The 19,864-nt window shown below is 32.1% G+C and overlaps 2 protein-coding genes across 7 annotated transcripts in view; one reads left to right on the top strand and one right to left on the bottom strand.

The window, feature by feature from the left end:
* LOC129914753 (furin-like protease 1) overlaps window positions 1-19,864 on the bottom strand; it is a 354,485-nt gene that overhangs the window by 38,911 nt on the left and 295,710 nt on the right. For all 6 annotated transcript variants that reach the window (XM_055994116.1, XM_055994114.1, XM_055994117.1 and 3 more), the window contains 4 exons: window positions 3,566-3,811; window positions 3,377-3,505; window positions 2,439-3,313; window positions 2,155-2,328 (listed from right to left, as the gene is read on the bottom strand). In XM_055994116.1, coding sequence (XP_055850091.1) covers window positions 2,155-2,328; window positions 2,439-3,313; window positions 3,377-3,505; window positions 3,566-3,811 — 1,424 coding nt within the window. The remainder of the gene's footprint in view (window positions 1-2,154; window positions 2,329-2,438; window positions 3,314-3,376; window positions 3,506-3,565; window positions 3,812-19,864) is intronic.
* Window positions 4,576-6,396, top strand: LOC129914754 (NADH-ubiquinone oxidoreductase 49 kDa subunit). The gene is given in 3 exon segments (XM_055994119.1): window positions 4,576-4,911; window positions 4,967-5,523; window positions 5,525-6,396. Coding segments are annotated over 3 exon segments (1,482 nt in total). The 5' UTR covers window positions 4,576-4,790; the 3' UTR covers window positions 6,329-6,396.

The raw sequence follows: 19,864 nt of genomic DNA, 5'->3' as shown, positions 1-19,864 counted from the left end.
AAGACCACAGGCATATAAATGTCGGCCACATAAGTAGACCTCGTTTCTTCATCTTTTAGGGCCAATTTATTGAGCCTCCATTAAATTTTGAAATTTATCGCTTTAGTTAACGGTCTCGTTAAACTATTGTCGCCTTTAAGTATACATCATTAAAAATTCATTTAATTCACTCTTCTTTAGTTAAAGTCCTTACTTTTAATGGAAACTTTAAATTTAAAACTCTGTTAAAAATATCCTAGGGATTTTTTATTTTGTTTGAAAAAAAATCTGTCAAAAGCTACAATTTTGTCAAATCAAATAGATTTGAATTGGAAGAAAAACCATTGAAACCATAAGAAGAAGAAGGAGTTAAGTGAAATTTTTAATTTTTTCCATCGGTGTCAAATAACAACTTAAATTTAAGTGTAATCGGCATTCATCTCGTGTCATTGGTTTAGAAGTAAGCTTTATATCTCTTCTTCTCATGGCTTCAATTGCAATGTTATGTATGTTATGTATGTATTATGCAGCATCTCAAAAATGATTAGTTTTGAAGTGGAGAATATAATCTAGTAGATCTAGTATTATCTGTGCGAAGTAGACAAGAAATGCATTAATTTCTTTGAATTTTGTTCTTTTTTATGGTACAAATGCATGTGTGTATACCTACAAAAAATTTTAGTCTGGACTTTTTTCATAATTGTGATGTTTTTTTAATAATTCTTTAGCTCATTTGACATTTTTCAAATAAAATAATAATTCAAATAAAAAAAATAAATGAAATGACATTTGACACTAATGGAGAGTGAATAAATAGAAATTCTGTTTAAAACCTCCATTAGCTCTAAGAATCCCTCTTAAAAGGTCGAATTTGGTGTTTTAACTAAAACTACTTTTAAATTTAATGCTCAATTAGTTAATGATGCCAAACTTCAAAAAAATCCTTAAAAGAGACTGAATTAAACGAAATTGGTTTTTAATTTTAAAATTCCCTTTTTTAATGGCGATTTAAGTTTAATGGAGAGTCAATAAATTGGGCCTTAGTGAAATTGAGTTTTAAATGCTTTTTTTTGTAGAAAATACGTCAGCGTCAACTCTTTAAACTCTAAATAAACTCGAGCACTTAATTCCGAGCTCATGAGGTCTTCTTTTAAACTTGTGGGTTACGAGTCGGGTGTTCAAAGACTCCATGAAGGTGAAGGCCTAGTGACTTACAACTATCAATCATTCACGGAATTCATCAATGGAATGGATGCACTTTTTTATGCCAATGATACCCTTGGAGGTTTTGTAAATTCCTCGTAAGTGGCAGTACCACTTAAAAAAAATCTAAGTCGTGGAGGCTGAATATGAACCAAGAACCTATGGTGTGATAATCCATTGTACTAAGCATTGCTGCACGATGTACTGCGAACACAAAACATATTTTTTTAAAACGAGGAAAAACTAAAATATTCGCTGTTTTGAAAAGCGAAAAAAAAATTGCTAAACTAATTTTTGTCACGGCTTGCCCTGCATTTTTAATGTCGTAACTCTGTAAAATAACAACAAACAGACAAAATCCTTTACTATGAAACTTTGAGTTTTCCTACTTAAAATTTCATGCCTCATCCTTTATTGTCCTAATCAAATATGCTATAATTACAGCATCAACTTATACATACACATAGCTTGAACGTGAATAGATAACATAGTTTTACCAACTCTTGTCCATTGCAACAAAATTTTACTGGAAAATTCATAGTTTATTTTTGTTATTTTGTTTTTTTTTTTTTAATTTATTCAAAAGAAGGACATTTTTTTAAAAACGTGTTATTGTGAAGATAAAAACAAACTGAAAACAAGTCCTTGTATTTTGTTCCCAACATCAACTAGACACCATGACGACTGTGTGTATTTTTATATGTCTCAATTCGAATACCCTAGAGTGGAAACGAAAAACATTGTAGAGGGACACCAACGCCAACGCACGTAATAAATCAAACATTAAATTTCATAATCTGTGGATTCCCAACTCCAATTTTGAGCAAACGACGCTATTCGCACGTTTCGCTCACCAAAAAATATGAAAATAAATAATTTTCTGCTACGCGGAAGAGGTTTTTCTCTCATCCTCCAGGAACCTCTCTTGTCCTTATTCGAAAGTTCAAACAAACAACAACAACAACAACTTACCTCGATGTCAAAAGTGTCACTTTGGTGCCAGCTGGTGATTTCAAATAAAGTTGTATGTCTCCTCGACGGTGGGATGTCAGAGTAATTTTTGCTTGTACATGCTCTAAATAATTCACAGATAAGCAATGCTTTACTGTTAGCTGCAAAGTAATATAACCCTTGGCTGGAATGATCCTTGATTTGTAAGAAAAAAAGAAAAATACATTTATATATAAACACATAATTTAAAAGGGTTGGAATTGCTATAAAATTATTTAAGAGGTAATATCGAAAAACACACTTACTTGTCTACATGTGGCGCATTGATTTCACACCTCTGCTGCTCTGGCACAGTCTTCCAATTACGTGCAAGTTGAACCATTGCAGCTGCATCCATAAGTCCATAACCGAATGAATGGCTTATGCGGCGACCCACACCATTTTTCGACCATGTTGAATCCTTCAGATTCGCCGGCTTAGCTGTTCGAACAACTATATGCTGGAGATCTCTCCACGTGAGATTTGAATTCGACTCTAAAACTAAGGCAGCAATACCAGCTGCCAAGGGCGCCGAAGCTGATGTTCCTGTGTGCGAAACCGTGCAGGAATGATGTAAGTCTGTTGTCACAACCTGTTTTTCACTCTGTCCACCGCTACTATATGTGGTCGCTAGAGTTGAACTACATTTTTCCGAATACCATGGAACATGTCCTTCCTCCGTGGCACTTGATATTGATAGTGTCCAAATGGAGTTGGTGTAACCATCACAATTACAATTGTCTAGTTCACGACCTCCATTACCCGATGCCCAAATGAAAATACTCCCCTTGCCATTGCGACCTTTCGTCACACCTTCTATAAAGGCTCTTGACGCAAGTTCGCCAGGACCATCTACAGTCTTGCCATCGTCATCGGGACCCCAGGACGCACTATAGATGTCAATGTGTTGCGGATTCAAACTTAATGAACGAGCTTCGACGGCATCTGTGACATCACCATCCAACATTCGCACTCCACCGACACTAGCGCCATAGGCTATCCCAACGGCACAAATAGAATTATTGGCAGTGGCAGCAACTTCACCGGCACAACGTGTTCCATGTCGATTGGAATCTGTCATGTCGTAATGTGGCATTGGATCTGGATCATGTCCATTGACATCGTATGATGCTTGAGGATCCTAAAATATAATCATAATGCATTATAATTTCTTCATCTTATAAAAGTTTGTTTCAAAACTAACGAAATTAGCATCAATGTCCGGATGATCAGACTCCAAACCATCATCGAGAATTGTCACAACCACACCTTTCCCCGTGATACCTTCTTTCCATGCTGGTATCACATTCATATCGAGACCACCTCCACGATTCTATATAAAAATTTACCATAAATAAATGTTTGTGAACGAATTTCAATTTGATAGACTTACCAAATACCACATTTGAGGCCATTTTGGATCACTAAATTGCATACTATCCACTAACGATAACGATCTGGAGGACGTTCTTGAAGGCCGCATTCGAATGAAATCTCGCTTTTGTCGTCGCTTGGCAATTTGTTGTTTCGCCCAATGCACACGATCATCATCGTCGAGACGTTTTTGATGATGATCCGATGGCAACACAGAACGCTTTGTTAATCTACTATGTTCGAAATGATAATGATCTCCGAAGATCTGGAATAAATGAATAAAGGATTTCAAAATTAGATATTTGTTTCAAATACATAGTCAAAAGTTAGAAAAAATTAGAATGTTAATATTGAAAAGAGTCACAAGGTCGCTTTAAAAGTTCATAAAGCTCTTTATAAATATCATTTACTAAAAACATTCAACTTAAATTTGTAAACCACATTAGGCAGGTGCAATGTTTTAGTCACATTTCCCTACTTCCAAAAGTTGGAAATATTTAACCCTGTCAAAAAGAAGCCACTGTTTGTTAAAAATTGTGTGTTAAAAACTGTTTATTAACGATTTCAGGTATAAAAGTTAAGATTTTGAAGCCTGATGGTGATTTAATTACCACTACCTATTATAAGCTGTTAAAAAAGTTTAAATTTGCCAGCCGCTGATAAATATTTCAACCCTGACAGCGTATTTATTGAATCAAATCATGTTGGGTTCCTTAATTCTCAGCTGACAACCACCTGAATGCTACCCATTCTTAAGATGGCAGTAACGATGACTTCAATTCGTGGTTTAAGTTCCCTTTGGCTACTTCCAAAAGATGAACATATTAAACTTCGACATCCAGTAGCCAATGCCTGTTACCAAAACTTAAACTTTAGAAGCCGCTGACAAGTAATCAGCGACTACACCCATAGAAAGTACAGTATTTTGAATTTTTATTTTTTATTTGTGGAAAATACTCCCCTCCTGACGGCTTCTTTGCATAACTTTTGTCGTCCAAACAAGTTGGCTATCTATATTCTTGGCTGACAACCAGCTGAATCTGGCCCACACATAAGGTAACAGTAAAGACGACTTCAATTCTTTGCTCCTGACTAGCTGAGGCAGACTTGACCCAAGCTAAAAACAAAATTCATAATCACTACTCAATCATTTTTGAAATAAATAAACAATCAACTATTCCATCGACTTTTCACTGACAAAAAAAAAAAGAAAAACAAACAAAATTAAATAAATTTTGAAAAAAATGTCAAAAATTCGAGCAATTTACAAAAAATTCTGCGGAAATTTCTTTGATGAAGAAATTTTGTCAGCAAAAGCCTTATTAGCTCAAATTGCAATCCAAGCTTTCTTCTATCGATCGAAAGGTACGAATACATCCATTTTAATATGTCCTTATTTAATTCATAATTTTTTTTCTAGAAGTAACACAGTGGAACAAATGCTTGAAAAGTGAATCTTATAAAAAAGATGAAACAAAAACCAGTGGAGCTTGGTATCCCGATCCAGAATTCATGTCTCAAAGCGCTGGAGCAGTCTTCTATCCCGATGAAAATACAAAACCTTGCAAACGAACTCCCTACAATGGTCAAAAGTCTCCGGAAATAGTCAAAAGCGTTCGAAATACTTTTATCAATTTTGGTCCGACCCATCCAGCGGCACATGGTGTTCTGAGATTGCTTTTGGAGCTTGATGGTGAAATGATAAAAAGTGCTGATCCACATATTGGACTTCTTCATAGAGGAACTGAAAAACTTATTGAGCACAAGACTTATTTACAGGCTTTGCCATATTTTGACCGTTTAGACTACACTTCGTGTATGTCATGTGAAAATTGTTTCTCACTGGCTGTGGAGAAATTGCTAAATATCGATGTTCCACCAAGGGCAAAGTTTATTAGAACCATGTTTGGTGAAATAATGAGACTAACAAATCACATTGTTGCAGTTTCCACACAGGTACTAGATTGTGGTGGTATACCTAACTCCACTCTTTTGGCAATTTGAAGAACGTGAGAAACTTTATGAATTTTGTGAAAGAGTAAGTGGCGGTCGAATGCATAGTGCATATATTCGACCTGGAGGAGTTGCATCCGACATTCCAATTGGACTAATGGATGACCTTTATGAGTTTTGTATTAAATATCCTGAAAGATTGGATGAATTCGAAGATCTTGTGACAACAAATCGAATATTTTTAGCTAGAACAGTTGATGTTGGTAAAATTTCAGCTCAAGATGCCATCAATTTAGGATGTTCGGGAGCTGTTCTTCGAGCAACTGGTGTCAAATGGGATCTTCGTAAGACTCAACCGTATGATGCATATGATCAAATTGATTTTGATGTTCCAATAGGAACTAATGGTGATTGTTATGATCGTTATCTATGTCGTTTGGAAGAAATGCGTCAATCTATCAATATCATAAATCAGTGTTTGAACAAAATGCCTGAAGGTAATATCAAAGTCGATGACCATAAGATCTCACCACCCAAACGTGGTGAAATGAAAACTTCAATGGAAAGCCTAATTCATCATTTCAAGTACTTTAGTTCGGGATTTCCTGTCCCACCTGGTCAAACCTACACAGCTATTGAGTCTCCAAGAGGTGAATTTGGAGTTTATATCGTCTCGGATGGTACTTCCCGTCCATATAGATGCAAAATTCGTGCTGCCAGCTATCCCCATTTGGCTTTGTTGTCGGAGTTATCAAAAAATCATTTCCTTGCAGATATCCCTGCTATCTTGGGTTCATTGGATATAGTATTTGGAGAAATAGACCGTTAATTGTTATAAATTAACATTATAATATGAATGTTGTGTCATTAATAAATATTGTCTAAGCTTTAATTTAATTGGGACTTATCTTGTTTTTCTTGCGTCCTTTTCAAACACCATTATCGTTGGTCTTGCTGATAAAAAGAGTCAATTTATTGCTTCCCATCTAATTATATCTTTAATCAGTGAGAAAAACCTCCTTGAAAATAAGTACAAAAAAAAAAAAAATATATATAAGGACATGTACTAAGAAAGAAAAAGTGTACAAAGAAGAGATGTTAAGGGAAACTAATTAATCAACTGAAGGTAGACGGATTAATTGAATAAGACCGAGTCTTCGTTGAGAGATTAATTTCATGTGTAAAATGGATGTGTGTTGAAATGTCCTTTCTAAAGCAGCATGGGTAAGAGGACATTTTAATTGAAAATGGATATACATGTTAACTTAGGTGAAAATGAGCAAAAAAAAATTGAAAAAGCTGGTTGTGTAGGTAATTACAGTAGATTAATTAAACTCAGGTATACCTTCGATTGAATTTTTAAATTAAAGTAGTAATTACATAGTATCGTTACAGTGACTACCTGGGTCAGTCGGTTGGAGCCAAAATGACTACAAAGTGCAAGGATTTTTTTTGTAATAAGTTATTTAATAGGAGAAGTGTTGTTTGAATTTTGAGAATTTTTAAAATAAAACCATATTTGTACTTATAGCTGCTGGATTTTGAAATTTTCAAAAAATGATTTGGTAGGTAAATAAGATTTAGAACCTCCAAAAATGTAAAAAAAAATCTACAAAAAATACAAAACAATTTATTGCTCAGAAGTCAATGAAATTGATACGAAGATTTCAAGTCTGAGAAATTATGTAATAAGTAATAATGTAATAAGTGCCAAAGACAAACAAAATTTCTAAATTGAAATTTTCAAAATTAATATGAAGGTCAAGAGTGTGAAAATAATAATATATAATATTGAAAGACATCATATAACTATAAATAACGAAGGAACTTTAAAGACCTTGTTGTCACCTTTATGAATAATTATTCTGTTTCAAGTTGAAGTGTTTTTTGTGAATTACATTTTTTTTTTGTTTCTTGTTTAAACACAAAAAAGAAACGCACTTATTCAAAAGGATAATAGATTTCCTTCTCCATAGCGTCGAGTGGCATACTATACATGTGTAAATTACTTCCTTTGGGGCTTCAAGTAGGTTTTTTTTTCTTTCTTTCTTTCTTTCTTTCTTTCTTTGCTTTTCAGTCATGGGGGGAACCTCAACTCAAGAGTGTACTCTTTAAAATACAATGAAGCCACAAAATAATAATTCATTAGCGTTATTAAAAAAAAAAAGAGAATGCGAATAAGAATACAAAAATTTTAATTAGGTATGCCACAATGAGTTTATTATTATTGAGAACTGACACTATAAATTAAATAAATCTGCTTTCATGAAATGATATTTTTGTAAAGTTTCATTTGCAAGAATGAAATTAGCAATTTCATTTGGAAGGCAATTTATGAAAAGATAGTTTTTTTTTAATGAGTATTGACAATAAAATGGATATAATTTTGACGAAATAAGCCACATTTCAAACGGGTGCTTTATTTACACTCATGAAACTTGCATACAAATTTGCTCTTGGGATAACCAAGGATCAAAAAAGTCAATACAAAAATTTGGTTGAAGAAAGTTTTTTCGCGGACAAGAGAGAGGTGGTGAAGGTAAAAAATATAGAGAAAATAAATTGTTTGTGGAATATAATCATATGACACATAGTTTTGAGGTATTTTTTTGATGCTGACTCCAATGATATAAAAATAAAGTCAATACGATTGCTCTACGAAAAACTATTGCCGATTAAAAACAAGGGTGCATGTTTTAAACCTTCAACAGGTAAAATATAACCGAAACTCATGTGAAAAATATGATACAGTGATGAAATTTGGGATGAAGGTTTAAGATAAAGTAGGGACAAAGGATTTAAGTTCTTAAAATATTTTTGGTGAAAGGGTTTTTTTTAGATGGGTTGAGTTATGCGTAAGAAAGGTATCATTACAGCTGATATAAATGTTGTTAATTTTTTAAACTTGGTGAAAAAGTTTCGTTTGTCCTTAGAACTAAAACTCTTGAGTGAATGGGTTTTTTTTTTTTTTAAGAAATGGTGAAATTCAGAATTAGTACCACAAAAACTGGGACAAAAATGATACCCCAATAAATATAGGTAGAAATGTTTCATTCATAACAGCAATCAAAAATCTAAGCAGTTTATACAAATATTTTAGGTGAAAGGGATTTTTTTTTTGGGGAAATAAGGAAAAGCCGCGATAAGCTCAATTAAATTGGTGGCCCATCTTATGAAATTAGGTAAAAATATTGAACTTGGGATAAAGAGTTTTCATAAAAAATTTAGTTGAAAGGGTGTTTTTTTTTACTCTAGTTTTTTCATTATAATTAAACGCTTTTAAGCGTTTTCAATTTGTTCTTGTTTTTGTATGTTGTGATTATAATCACAAAGACAAAAAGGCATTTTGAGTTCACAGCTGCACGTCTATCTTTATAATAACTTGGTAAAGCTTTGGAAAATAGCTATAAATTCTCTACATTATGACTTTATTAAAACAAAAAAGTAACAACTGTTCTCAATTTAATAGAAAATGGAAGCAGAAACGTCAGTCTTAAAATATTAACTGCCAACATATTTGCATGTTTATTTTCTTCTTTGGCACAGAGTATCTTCCCAATAGACACAGATCCGTTTTAATTATGTTGAACAACTTTTTAAGACCTTATTTCAAATTTTTGATTGCTGTAATCGTACCAACTCATAAATGTAAGTATATCTACATAATTATATCAGATATAAAAAAGTTTAGGCTTACATCTTTTAGGTTATTAAACATCAAGTTGAAACATTAAACGACATATTACCTCAACATGTGGTAAAGTTTTTTTTATTCACATCAGTTCTTATATCCTCTACAATCATAACATGAAAGTAAGTATGAGATACAAAATATATTAAACCAAAGAACCTAAAATAGATCAGAAAATCCGGAGTAAATTACTTTACAAACAAATTAAACTTAAGGTAAGATCCTCCATTCCACCCTAATGACTTCCTCCCTTCCTTTATAGCTCCTTTTCTACAAAATATAATATATAAACTATAGTAGTTATATTTTCTACACCATAACTGGGCAAATGTGTTTCTCTTAACCTAATCCCCGTTTCACTGTCTCCTGCTGACTTCTGCCATAACCTTTTACTTTACCATTTGCCAGCGAAATGAATTAATAAAGGCAACCAGTTTAGTACATAATTTGAGTTTTAATCTTTTCTCGGAAGTAAAAGTTCTTATCCCCCGGTGTTATCTGTTCTGTTTCGAAGGATATGGCTGCTGTTTGCGTATATAGTTTGGCTCAGGAAATGTGTTCTTAGAAGAGTTTTACCGCAACAGTCATCGTTTGCTGCTGCTGCTACCGCCACAGTTACCATCACCATCACCACCGTGTTGAAGTTGCCGCTTAAGAGAAGCATCAAGTCAAGGATGCGTTTAAGAATCCCCAAGATACCTATCAGAACAGATATATGTATGTTTTTCTGGTGTATCTATAAGCTGCAGAGATATAAAACCAAATTGACAACAACCTGTCATCGTACACAGCTGGAACGAAGTCATTTATTTCGACAAGAAGCAGACGAAACAGCAGCATTGTATCATAAGAGTGATACGAACGACAAACAATCCAATAGATAGTTTGGGAAAATTCATCAGATATATTTTCTCTATAGGGAAAAGGGGAGGTGGGCCAGTGAGTTGGGGTCTTGGTTGTCAAAGTTCGTTTGAACGTTTTGTCTTCGTGGCACTCTAAACATTGCATGTGTAGTGTATATCCCTCACAGAAATGTATCACCATACACACAATATGCTCGAGAGTCGCAACGATGAAGGCAAAATGTCACAAGAACCCCTCTAGCCTCCTTTTGCCACTCTATATATCCTTTTCCGCACACAGAGGGGACGGTAAATTAATTATGACCGTTCCAAAACAATTTATTGCATTTCTAGTTAAAGGGTAGGTGCCTTTTGTATGGGATTATACACAACGAAGAATGGAATGTATCTCTTAGTGTAGTGAAGGTGGGCAAGTTGACCAGACTATAGACCAGACCAGCATCAGAAGGCGTATATATGGTCTAAAATGACAATTAAAATTGCCACATCCTTCAGTACTTGTAATTTTTTGGCAAAATCGACTTTGGGCGACAAATTTTAATTAAATTTAGCCTAGCCTTTATGGTTTCTTAATCAAGGATGTGCTATTATCATTCAGAAAGGACAATCAATCAAAAAGGACTTTGGACGTGTGCATGTGCATGGTATATGGCTGTGCGTGACGTGTGTATGTGTTGGCAATGTGAATGCTTGGGAATCTTTTATGATGCATCCGATTGTTGTAGATTGACTGACAAGTAATCAAAATTAATTTATTTAATAAAAGTGCTGTCTTAAAATTTCTAGATTAATAATTTAATAGAGTTTATGGGAAACAAACAAAAACCAAAAAAAAAAAAAAAAAAACTGCGAGGCGGCCATACCTATTTCAAAAAAACGCAACTTAAAATGTAAAATGTTCAACGTTGATTTAAAAGCCAAAACCCTAGTCTTTTACAAAAATTTTAAACAAAGCCATTTTATTGCACAGTTTTTGAAAAATTAATTTTTAAAATCAAAATTTTGAAAAAAAAAAATGGAAACAAAAATTTCAAACTAATTTTTTCAAAATTTTATGTAATTAAGTTTTTTTTTAATTTTATTGAGAGCCAATTTTTCAATCTTCTAATAAACAGTCAGTTAACTGTTCGACGAACAAAGTTATTAGGCTCATAAACAATCAGATAAAAACATTGAATTTTTCAATCAAGAATAATTTATTCTACAGAATAACAAAAAAAAATTGTCAAATTGAAAAATATTTAAAATTAAACGTCATTTTTATTCATGATTGTTTTTGTTTTCTTGTGTTCCCCTGTACTTTTTCAAAATTTTTTCAAAACAGCTTTGACAACTGACACAATATTTTTGTTTGGATTATTCCTTAGAATAATTTTTATTCGTCTCTGAAAGAAGCAGATAGTTTTATTCTTAGGAATAAGCTATATCTGCTTGTTGAAAAATTGATTTTTTCTCTATCCTTAGGAATAAGTACTAACTGACTGTTTAACTGACTATTGAAAAATTGGCCCTGAGAAACAATAAAATAATCTTTGCCCAAGCAGTTCATAATAAAAAAAAGGGCTTTTTAAATCATATTCTTTGATTTTTAAAGGTTTCAAAAGATTAATTTTGTTCCTAGATAACATTTGAATTCTTTTCCTTCGTTTTTGCCTTTTCTTTTGTCATCGATTTATCTTTTGGATGTACATCATTATTTGTTATTCAATTTTCATTAAAAGATTGCGATTTTATTGCGTAAAGGCCCTTAAAGCTAGAATCCATGGGCGGCGAGCACCCAAGACATAGTAATGAAAAATGAAAGTTTTCAATGAAAAAAGTTGATCAATTCAGAGTTAATCCAATACTAAATCACTTTATTGTATCCTCATTTAAGTCTGAATGTTAAAAAAATAATTGACGAATGGTTAATGTTTAATTAGTTTACCAACAAGTCCAGCCACGTAAAAACAGAAAATAAAGAGGTTTTTTTTAGAAAAAAATAGTTTTGGTTTTTTTGTAAATTTCTCGAAAATGACAAGATATTTTTGAATCTGAATTTCTGTTTTTGTTTAAAAATAAATAAGAGCATCGAATTTTATTTAAATACACAAAATTTTGAAAAAAATTAGTTTGAAATTTTTTTTTGTCAAAATTTTGATTTTAAAAATTAATTTTTCAACAACTGTGCAATAAAATGGCTTTGTTTGAAATTTTTGTAAAAGACTAGGGTTTTGGCTTTACAAAAAGGTATAGCACGTTGTTGTAATAAAATAATTCCGAAAAATAGTTGAATTAACGTGGTTTTCGTTGATTTTAAGTTCTTTTTTCCCTCAGTTTGAGAAGATTTATTTTTAATTTTGTGGCAACCCTATGGCTAATTTTGGTTAAACAGTTCCCAGTACAATTTCCTTGGAGGTGTTGAAAAATGAATGCAGGATCTGTATTAGCTGAATAAGGCTTGATTATAAGCTAATGGTTATGGCAAAGGAGAATTTCCTTTGGAGACCCAGGTTTTGCATTAGAATCGGAGCTGATCTAGAGTGTAAGGAAACTGTAGTGAAGATGATCCAGTGCTTGTCCACATAAAACAGGAAGTTGTATAGATCTGGAGGATTCAACGAAATAAATTATTGAGACCTTCTATCAAAAAGGATGTAGCTCCATAATTTCTTATCTAAGCAGATCCAGCCTTTAAAAATCAATCATGTTTTAGGTTAAATTAGGTTATTTGAATATGCTTAAATAAAAAAATGTGTAGCTGCATCTCTATTGATACAAGGTTTTCAATTCTCCAAACACAATTCATAGAAATAAAAATTCATCGAAATAAAAGTTCGTCAAATAATAATTTTTTGAATGACAATTCTTATAATGAATAAATTAATAGAAAAAAATTTCCATCAATTTATTCTTCGTATGGGAATTATTTGAATGGCAATTTGTTAAAAACAATTTATTAAAAAAAAAACTCTTCGAAAACAGTTCGAATTTTTCGATAACAATTCTTTGTCGTCACAAAATTGCTTTTTTATGTCTTTGATTGAGTAAGAATTTCAAAACTTTAGACAATGGATAGAATATTAATAAATTAAGAGGGGTTCAATTTCCAAGAAGTTATCGATTTCCATTTACTACTTAAGCTTCAATATCATTTTCCGGATATAATTTAATTATTTTTGACATGATTTCTTCTTAAAAAATTTTCGAATGATAAATTGTTCGAATGGTTATTCTTTGAACGAAAAATCTTCGATTGTTAATTCGTCGAAAACATTTAATCGAAAAAAATAATTCTTCAATTAGAAATTTTTTCAATATATAAAACATTTCGAACTCCGAACAATAATTGACCCAAGGGGCTAGCTTACTGTGGGTTGGGGCAAGGGTGCATGCTGTTACCAATACTTTTTGCTGTGTTGCGTTCAGTATTGTCAGTGAAAACTGTGTTCTGGGAATTCTTATTTTTTTCAAATATTGCACAGTAATGTATTATAAGGTGTTGTTTTTTTTTAATAAGAAATGTACAATACATTTAGCAAACCATACGTTTTGAAATTTCAATATCTATTGAAATTGTATCACCTGTGGTCAATTACAACAGGAAATAAGTTATTAAGGTTTTGAAATTCTCAAATTTCACATTTTGGATGGAGCCTTTAATAGCTGGCTGCTGCTGATGTGGTTGAACTTAATGATTTAAATTACCTTCAAGAAAGGAGTGCAGAACGAGAGAATTTGAAATACGACTTAGTTCGATGGAAGGGACTCATATTATAATAAGGTTTGTGGTTTCAGCAAAATTCTATTGTGTCTTAATGGAGATGCATACCTACTTATATATTATAGATTTGTATTTGTAGGAGGATTGTTAGATTATACCTATATATTTATATGTATATGTGGTGCGTAGATAATTTTATTTGAATAATTTATATGTATATATGAGTTTGTATATTAAACAAGCAAACATAAATTGTGTTGTTGTTGAAATAGCCCTTAAGAGGCTACTGTATTGAGTTTCTACTTATTGAATATAATGAATTTTTGTATAGTTTTTAATTACACTCATTTTCTATGAATTATAAGCGTTGTTGCTTTGAAAGCAGTCGAATGTGGAGAAATCTGAATTGGGATAAGTTGAACTTTCAATTCCAGAAATTAATTTGGACAGAATTGATTTTTTGGAGCTCTGAACTCTGCAACGGAACAAATAATTCTACTTTTCTTAAATTATTATAAAGAAAAGAAACAAGCATTTTGCAAATACTAATATGTAAAATATTTGTATTCACCTTCTCTGCGCTCTACTCACGAAACGGTTCATTTAACAGAAAAAATGTTACAGGCATATGTTGTAGATGATTTCACAACGAACAATTTTTATACTACTTCTGATGACCTCCAATTAATAGTTCGCAAGATATTTGCGAAAACCTTTTCGTAACCTTTTAACTTTTTAAGCCGGCACAATATCAATGTCGATTTTTCAAATCTTCATTAAAACGCCGTAATAAATGTTTACACCAAAAATTCAGCCCACTACGAATTTTTCCGCAGATAAAACCTAAAATTACTGGACTAATAGTTAACATTAGTAGATTCAATTTAATCCCGAAGTTCAAATGCGAAGCGGTAAAAATATTTAACCACGGGCGAATCAATTTTGAGGTGAGAAAATATAAAATTCGTGTAAATTTTTTTATAAAAATGTATCGCCTCTTGATGAACGTGGAACTAGTCGGGGAAGACCCAATCAAACCAAATTTAGAAGCGTCATCAAAAACGATAAAATGGAAGATTTGCAATGTTTTAACCTTTAGCCACTAAAGAGGGCTTGGCAGGGGGCGGACAGGGTCGACACTATTTGAAATTGAGATTAAGTGATCGGAAGGCCTACAATCACCGGATACAAGGTCGGACTGAGGCAAAGGGGTCCGGATGGCAAAATGATAAAAGGGGCCCGCACCTTACCACAAAAATGTAATTTTTCAGATTTTTGGTGCTTCTAAACCAATTTTTTGCATACAAATGCTATCTTAAAAATAAAATAAAGAGGCATTAGTTGAACTCCTGAGGCCCCAAACAAAATTTTATTTGGTAGCCTTTGTTGACTTTATTTTTCTTTTAAGAAAATGTATGGAGTTTATTTTTTTTATTTTTGATTAGGGTAAGGTGGTATAAGAGTGCGCATTTTAGACAAAATACCAAATAAAACAATAACAAAAAGAATTTAACTACTTTTTTTATATATAGTTTTTAGTTTATAATCAAAGCAACGAAAAAAACTTAAAACTGTTAACAAAAATGTATTAATTCAAAAGTTATAAACAAAATACCACATTAGGAAATTTGCGCACTCTTATACATCCTATTGTGTAAGAGTGCGCGGCTTAGTTTGTAAGAGTGCGCAGCTGCGCACAGGTGTAAGTTCGCACAAAAGTCGCAAATAAAATTGCCTATCTTTAAATAAACAGAGTATTTTTCAACCCATCACTCCTTGCATGAGGAACAATCAATTTAGTCTTCGATTAATGGTTCCGAGAAAATTTCAATATTTCCTAGTTACTCTCATTCGCTTGTTTTTTGTAAAACTTTTATTTGGTTTCTTTTTGGTTGGAATTGCTTTTTCTAGCTGCTGTTTGCTGGTATATGGACAAATGCCAGTTATTTTGAAGCCTTGGATAGCATTTACTGCTCTTATAACCCGCGCACTCTTATACATCATCATGGTGCGCACTCTTACACGCTCAGGCATGTAATCGAAGAATATATATATATTTCACAATGCACTTTATGACCAGTCTTACGTGTTCCTCAAATGTTTCTTTTTGTCGACTTTTTAATGTCCCATACTTTGTTTATTGTTATTTTTTGTTGTTAAGCGGAAAATTTAATTTGTTTGGCAAGAAATATTGGAAAAAAAAGTGCTAAAAAACTTAAACTTAACTAGCACCTCTGTTTACAAACACATTTGCATGAAATTTTGACAGCAGATCAAACTCATTTAGATCTTTCCAAAATAAGTGCATCCAGTCTTATATTCCCTTTCAAACCGTAGAAAATGGCCTTGCGCACTCTTATCAACCGCGCACTCTTATACCATCCTACCCTAGTCTTATTCAGAATTTTTGTTAAAAAAAAAAACAGATAGTCGACAAAATTTTAAATTTTAAGAAAATTTTAAAGTTCTTCACAAAATAAGTTGAAAAATTTATTAAAACGCAGAATTTTTAACTATCTGTATAACGATTTTGAAATTTTTGAACTTGAAGCTGCAAATAGACAATGACTTATTAACACAAAAAAATGTATTTAAAATAATCCTGTATTAATTTTTTATAAAGTTAAGATTTTCAACGAACTGTATTGAGTTTATAATTTTTTTTTTTTTATTTCGAAAAGTTCTGAATTTTTTTTGTCAGATTGTTAGCATTCATTTGGAGTTAATTTCTGACTTTTTTGAAGCTGGAAACATTCACTCTCATTTTCCTTAAAAATATATATATTGAGAAAAAAAAATGTTGCAGATATCCAACAGGAGACCCTTTTATTTATTTTTGGGGCCCCTGTGCGGACAGTGATTTTGAAATTGAAATAATTTTAATTTGTATTTGGAATTTACAAAACCCATTTAATTTTTACTAGGGTCGAATAATGGTACAGGCAAAACCCGAAGACTAGTACGGCTAGCCAACCCTGCAGTACGCGAAAAACCCAATAATTTGTATTTATTTCTTACATCTTCTTTACATACAATATAACGTCGTGTCGGGCACTGGCATACATGGGGGCCCCGATCACTGCCCCTAGGGTAGATACATACATCTCTGGGGCCCCACAAATTTCCACTTCTTATAAAATAATAAATATAATATAGTCAAATAGTCCGATTTAGGGCCTGCACTTGTTAAACCGGCCCCTGTTTTTCAGTCATGAGAGATGAGACTGTTTTATGTTTGAAATTTTTATTTGTACTTGTTTTGTACATTTTTTTTCTGAATTTTTATTTTGTAACTATGGAATAGCTGAGGGCCCGGGTGGCAATCGCCAACTCGGTTATATGGCCAGTCCGACCCTGACCGGATATAAACTTAAATAGATTTTCAAATATGGTATTGGGAATTAGTTTTGCACATTTACGCTATTTCACTTAATTAATTGGATCAACAAAACGAATGTTTTTGAATACCTAAAACAATCTCTGAATTTTGTTGTATCCTTCCTTCCGGCTTTGTCTATACTGATACTTTCTAACTAAAGTTAAATTTATTTGCTAGTTAACTCGGTAATATGTTAACTCAGTACTGAAAAACTATAGCATTTAGGTATAAGACCAATATGCTTTAACTATCCAATTTTCTTTCTGAATGAGTTCGATGTACATGTACAAGTCCTATTACAATAACTTACGTTCTATTTCAATTTCATGTCACGAAAACTTCATTGAGATGTGTCCTGTTTAATCAAACGCGTTCTATAGCGCATTTCTATATTGTTACATTGTTTTATTTACTTTTTTTTTGTTGTTGCAAAAAACAACAAAATCCAAAGTACATGAATGAACATAAAAACATATTACAAGCTCATCAAACAGATTTCTATCTCGTTAATCCGCAACTTTGTCGGTTTAACCTAGCAAACATACACACGTTTACACACACAACAGACATTTTTCGCTAGGACCAAAACAGCATAATAGCTCCCAATTACATTCGCCCACACAAAGAAACGAGTTCAATCGATTACTTTCGTTTTAAGACGACAAAAAGAAGAAGACCAAAATGTAGAACATTCGACGAATAATAACAAAAAAAAAGGGGAAAAAATACGTTCGTCTGCAAGAACATTGAACTCCTTGAAAAAAGCTACTACTACTCTAACTGGCTCTGGAGTGTGATCTGCTGTTTTCTTTGGCACACCAAGGATGAGAGACTTTTCCACTACATAAATGGAACATAGAAACACATCAAATCTTGTGTCCTACAATCTTCTCTTTCTCCACCTACTTTATGACCTACATAACAACAATGTCAAGTTTTCTTTTCTCGTTTTTTTTTTTTTTGTATTCTTTTTAATTTTTTTTCCCGCGCCACAACTACTATAAGGAAGTGTCTTCTTTCTCAATGGAGAACGCAGAAAAAAAATTAAAAAAAAACAAACAAATTGACAGGAGAGTCCTTGAATGAATGGTTGGCGTTAGTTTTGCTCTAGCGCTTAGCTTTTAGAAGAGGAAATCACTTTAACAGTGTTGCAAAGAGGGCTATTGTGGGCGACATTGACGGAGACTCGGTTAAATGGTTTCCTTTCCTATCTAACTGGATTATTTATATTATTCCTTGTCTTTTTTTTTTGTTCGTTCGCTTTTGCTTTTGCCTTTGCTTTTGATTGCTTTGTTTCCGTTTGGTTCATCTTAACTCCCATATCTACCATCGTACACGGTCGAGGCATAGTTTTGTTAGACTCTGAAGTTCATGAAGTGATTTGCATAATAAGCTAACAAGCCGATATACATAGTACATATAGAATCCTTAGAATAGACAACGACGACGTTACAATAATGACGTCTTCTATATTCACAGCCTAGATAATATCATTTGACATTTCCTTTAGGAAATTGCATGGTGGTTTTCATGTTATAAGGACTATTATAGAGGAGTAGGTAATATATAAGAATTTATTGAGAAAGGACCTTTGCCAAAAATATTTACAGAGTAGTTACAATGTGCCTAAGCAAATTGTGGCACTGATTTGAGTTTGAGATATGATTTCTCTATATAACAAATGCATTTAAAAAGGTTAAACATAAAATAAGAGTTAAAGGACTTGAAAGTTTGATAAGTTAACTAGGGTTCTTCCTTAAATAATTTTTTTTTTTTCTTTTATGGGGTAGGAAAAGTATTGGCTGCATACAGAAGCTGTATTAGAAATGGTAGAAACATTCGTTAAAAAAAAGCAAAAGTGGATGTGCGAGTAAAACCAGAGTCATATGCCAGAAGCAATAGGTTAAGAGAAGGGAAGTTCATATTTCAAAATAGTATAAGAAATGGAATTTACTAATGAATTTAGACTACAATTATTGGAAATTTTATGAGCATCCCAATTTTTGCCAAAAATAAGTCAGTAAGAACCAAAATAAATAAAGACTGAATATTTTTGGGTATTTTTTGACATATTTTTTGCAAATTTGTACAATGTTGTGTTCGACATTCGGACACTTCAAATTCGACGTTCATAAAGCCATTTTTATATATATGACTTGACTGTGTCACAAATCAAAACTACCGAATTTGAAAAATCTGGTGAAAAAAATTCATAATTATTCCCCTCTTGGAAATCATCTGAAATCTTACAAAGGGTACAAAGGGGTTAAGTCACAAAATTGCACTTTTCGGGTTTCGATGAAATAATAAAAAAAGAAATATTGCAAATAAAAAAAAATTGCATTAAAAAAAAATATTTTTTGCCACTGAAAAAAATTTGCATTAAAAAAAAATTTGTATTGCAACTGAAAAATATTTTCTATGAAAATAAAATTTTTATTGCATATAAAAATATATTATTTCATATAAAGAAATTCGAAAAATATTTAAAAGAAAAATATTCAATGTTTGTAGGTACTTATTTTGCATTGAATTTTTTTTTTTTTTCAATACAGAAAATTATTTGTTTGCAATAAACAAATTTTTTAATACAAAATTATTTGCAATAAATATTTTTTTGATACAAATATTTTTCAATAGCAATAATTTGTTTATACAAATATTTTTCAGTTGCAATAACATTTGTTTTTTAAATGCAATTTTTTTTTTATTTGCAACAGATATTTTTA

Source organism: Episyrphus balteatus, chromosome 3 (assembly GCF_945859705.1).
Source record: "Episyrphus balteatus chromosome 3, idEpiBalt1.1, whole genome shotgun sequence".
In the NCBI taxonomy this organism is placed as follows: Eukaryota; Metazoa; Arthropoda; class Insecta; order Diptera; family Syrphidae; genus Episyrphus; species Episyrphus balteatus.
The sequence above is the reverse complement of the archived record's forward strand: the minus strand, read 5'-3'. Positions and strand labels throughout refer to the sequence as shown.